The sequence below is a fragment of the Hippichthys cyanospilos genome, chromosome 1, assembly GCF_059441005.1.
Source record: "Hippichthys cyanospilos isolate Australia breed blue-spotted pipefish chromosome 1, RoL_Hcya_1.0, whole genome shotgun sequence".
NCBI classification, from domain to species: domain Eukaryota; kingdom Metazoa; phylum Chordata; class Actinopteri; order Syngnathiformes; family Syngnathidae; genus Hippichthys; species Hippichthys cyanospilos.
In genome coordinates this window covers 6,297,501-6,301,114 of record NC_142369.1, presented here as the reverse complement: position 1 = coordinate 6,301,114, position 3,614 = coordinate 6,297,501, and the positions used below count along the sequence as shown (strand labels likewise).

Below are 3,614 nucleotides of genomic sequence, written 5' to 3'. Positions count from 1 at the left end.
TCAGGAAGGATTTTCATTCTTTTGGCCCAGAGCGAGCATTTTACTTTAGAACAGAGCTTTTCAATTATGTTTTGCCAAGTCCCCCCTAGGAAAGTCAACCCCCCCCCCCCCCCCCCCCCCCCCCCACTCACTCAACGTGCTGACTATAAATAAGATTATCATCTATAAGAATTGGATAAGTATACATAAGCCTGTATCCTTTGTAACATTAACAAAAGAAAAAAGAAACATAACCATTTTCAATAACTTTCCAATATTTTTTACAGCATTTATATGGGTTACAGCTTAGTCATTAATTGAAAAAAATACCCAATACCTGAAACATTAAAAAAAAAATTCTTATTTTATTGCAATTACACTTCCACAACCCCCCAGGCATCACCTCGCACCCCCCAGGGAGGCCTGCCCGACTATTTGAGAAGCACTGCTTTAGAACTATATACGACCAAAAATATTCCAATAGAAGTAGTGACATTGGAAACACAGGTCAATAAGACCGTCTTTATCAGAAAAACGTTCAATAGTTTTGTTTGTCAATATATGACCTAGAAAACAAAAATACCTTCTTTGTAATAAACAAAAAAATGTAAGCTTTTTTTTTTTTTCATTTTCCCACAATTTTCACATGCGTCTACATCCAGGTTTTTCAACTGATTCTCCCCATTCCAGCTTCAATTGGCAAAAAATCTTTACAAATGGGCAGCTATTTTGAAATAGATAAAATAAATAATACATTTTGGAAATGCTGTCTACATATGTGTCGACGTGCGGCCGTGGTTGGAAGATAAGCGCATGTGAGTGTGGCACAACATAATATGCGGCAACATTTTTTGGTAAATCAAACATTCAAAAAACTGCTGACATTTCCTAGAATACAGTTTCCTTTGCAGAGGGGTCCTCAAGTGACTCTGGGTACTGGGCATGAGGCTAGTTTCTCAACAGAGCGGATGACTGACCTCTGAAATGACTTTCAATAATCATTATTCATAACACATAAGTGGTATTTCTAAATAGGTGACAAATGTATAATCATGTGAATCAACAAACATAACAAAGCTTACAAGTGATTGAAAAAACATTAAAAGAAAAGTAATGATTGATTATTATTTATATTGGAAAAGTGATTGATAACATATTAATCCAACAACGTATCAAAAAAATTCCCACCAGGGGCTATTAGTTTTTTCATTCGCAAAAAGTTTTCCCGCAATTCCACATCGATCACCAAAAAATCCCCATTCATTTCTAATTAGGTTTACATGGAGCCACCAAATCAGATCAAAATGATCAATCAGAATGAAAATGTTCCATATAGACATCTTAATCGGAATAAAAAGTCTGAATCCGAATTGAATTCGATTCTGAATCACAGTTTCACTTTTTGCCATTTTGAATGAGAGTCATATCAGTACCTGTAACTCGCTTTTATCAAGATGTTTCTTTCATAAAAATGTGAAAAACGCAAAACAACCAAAAACAAAATGTCAACTCTTTCCCCAGCTCACTAGGAGAACGGAGGAGGACTGCACAAGTACAATTTTCCACTACTTTTTAAAGCAGCCTTCTCTTTTTATTTGATTCAGAGGTCTCTATTTCCATGAGGGTTCCAGCTCGAAAAGGTTGGGGGAAAAATATACTGTATACTTGTTCATGTATGTGTATGCATGCAAGAAGATTAGTCCATTTTGTGTAGCAAGTCATTTTGCAAGGCATTTGTCAATCACCTGCGGTCCAGGCCGGTTTGAGCCGGCCTTCGCATCGCAAAGCAGTTCTGTAATGCAAGCGCTTATTAATTGTAGCGAATGTATGATAAAAGTATTTACCATTATTCCAACACACACATACACAAACTGTCATTGAACTTGAGAGCAATCGCTCGTAGTTCATTGTTTTCATTTCTATACCGGCATTCCCTCTTTTACAGCACGCGCGGTGAATGAATAGGTTTCAATCGCCTCCTCACCCCATTACAAATGAGCAAAATCAACTCAAAACACTTGATTGCATATACTTATCAGAACAGTGCCAGAATGATTGACCAGATGGAATTTTCCACGACTGCTTTGAGTAAACACTAAAGCCACGCTAACCATTTATCAAGTTCACCTAGTTGACATTTGTAAAACAAGTGGTTCACAAAGAAAGAGAGACGGCAAGTATCGGCTCATGCGAGAGAGGAACGACTCAGGACCGCAAAGGCGCGGAAGTCTGTCCCTCTCCACGGCTTTATTTTCTTTCGAGGGCCCTAGGTTACATGAAGGTTCCGGCCCTAAAAGGGCAAAAGTTCACAAGGGGAAAAGTGTGTGTGAAATCACTTTCGATAATCATTATTCATAACATAAGGTCTATTTGCAACACTTGTAAGGCATTCTAAATAGGTCTAAATAGGTGAAAAATGTATAATCATCAACAAACAATCACCAAACCTTGCAAGTGAGTAAAAGAAGATTGATTAACATATTTATTGGAAAGCGATTGATTAACATATTTATCCAACGCCATTACAGTTCAACTCGATAATCCCTCAGGATTTTTAGGTGTTGCTCTTGAAATTTCAAATTTGTCTCCAATTGCATGATCTCCAACTCGACATCTTCCTTTTTATCCAAGATGGAATTTGCATTCTTCAGAAGGATGTTGACAGTATCTTTTATTATCAGCAGCGATGGAACGTCCGGCGTCTGCTTATCGAGAAAGTCAAGGACGGGCTTCAAGTTTTCTTGAAGGACCATTCCCAGGCCAACTAACGCCTTGTTCTCCACCTGTTGTAACGAAATATACATTTGAAACTCCTAACCTAAACACACACAGCTAGACACTCACCTTTATATTCTCCAACCTTTCCTTCATGTGTTTGACGTTCCTCTCCAAAGTCTCCTGGAAGAATAAAAAAAAATGAACAGGAAGTAAGCTCTGCGTTATTGTAAGGCCAGATTACTCAACATTTGTGCATGCTCGCAAGAAGAAAGTATCAATTTACCCGTTCAATCTGTGAGTGTGTGAGGCCAAACAAACAAATCAGCGTGAAGGCCAGGTGAAGGTTTCTGCCTTTTTGGTTTCTTTCCAAGGTCGCCGCCATTAGTCTACGCGATGGAGCTGTCCTGAAATGAGATAGTGACTAAAAAAAGTTGACACCCAGCCTCTGCTGCTACCCTTTGCCCAGTAAACTTGATAGATCTTGAGGAAGGAGACTTATATAAATATCCTGGTCGTGTGATGGATGTCTGGCGATAAGTGAGTTTGCCACTCCCCTCGAAACTCACTTTCATTTCGCCGGAAACAAGCACTTCCTATTGAGTGCATACGTGACAGTTTCAGTTTTTTAATTCAACAAAGCAGCTCAAATCGCTTTACATAAAAACAATAAAATGATCATTTGCACAGGTGCAGGGTTAAATACATATTGGCATAGTCTGCCTTTGTCCTGGGTGAGTAAATCATTTCGGATTTACCAATTTGGATTTTTAAACCATCACAGAAGTGTTGATATCTATCTATCTATCTATCTATCTATCTATCTATCTATCTATCTATCTATCTATCTATCTATCTATCTATCTATCTATCTATCTATCTATCTATCTATCTATCTATCTATCTATCTATCTAGATCG

At 38.0% G+C, this 3,614-nt stretch overlaps 1 protein-coding gene across 1 annotated transcript; it reads right to left on the bottom strand.

The window, feature by feature from the left end:
* Nucleotides 1-2,159: 2,159 nt before the first annotated feature.
* On the bottom strand, nt 2,160-3,242 carry LOC148428817 (uncharacterized). Its single transcript, XM_088418646.1, has 3 exons — nt 2,981-3,242; nt 2,824-2,877; nt 2,160-2,762 (listed from the first exon to the last, which is right to left on the bottom strand). Exons 1-3 carry the CDS (start codon nt 3,077-3,079, stop codon nt 2,502-2,504), a joined length of 414 nt encoding a protein of 137 aa, XP_088274772.1. The 5' UTR covers nt 3,080-3,242; the 3' UTR covers nt 2,160-2,501.
* Between the last annotated feature and the right edge of the window lie 372 nt (nt 3,243-3,614).

Coding starts and splice junctions, on each gene's coding strand:
- LOC148428817 (XM_088418646.1), bottom strand. CDS start 3,079: ATGGCGGCGACCTTGGAAAGAAACCAAAAAGGCAGAAACCTTCACCTG. Junction 2,878..2,980: donor CACACTCACAGATTGAACGG/GTAAATTGATAC, acceptor TTATTCTTCCAG/GAGACTTTGGAGAGGAACGT. Junction 2,763..2,823: donor AAAGGTTGGAGAATATAAAG/GTGAGTGTCTAG, acceptor TCGTTACAACAG/GTGGAGAACAAGGCGTTAGT.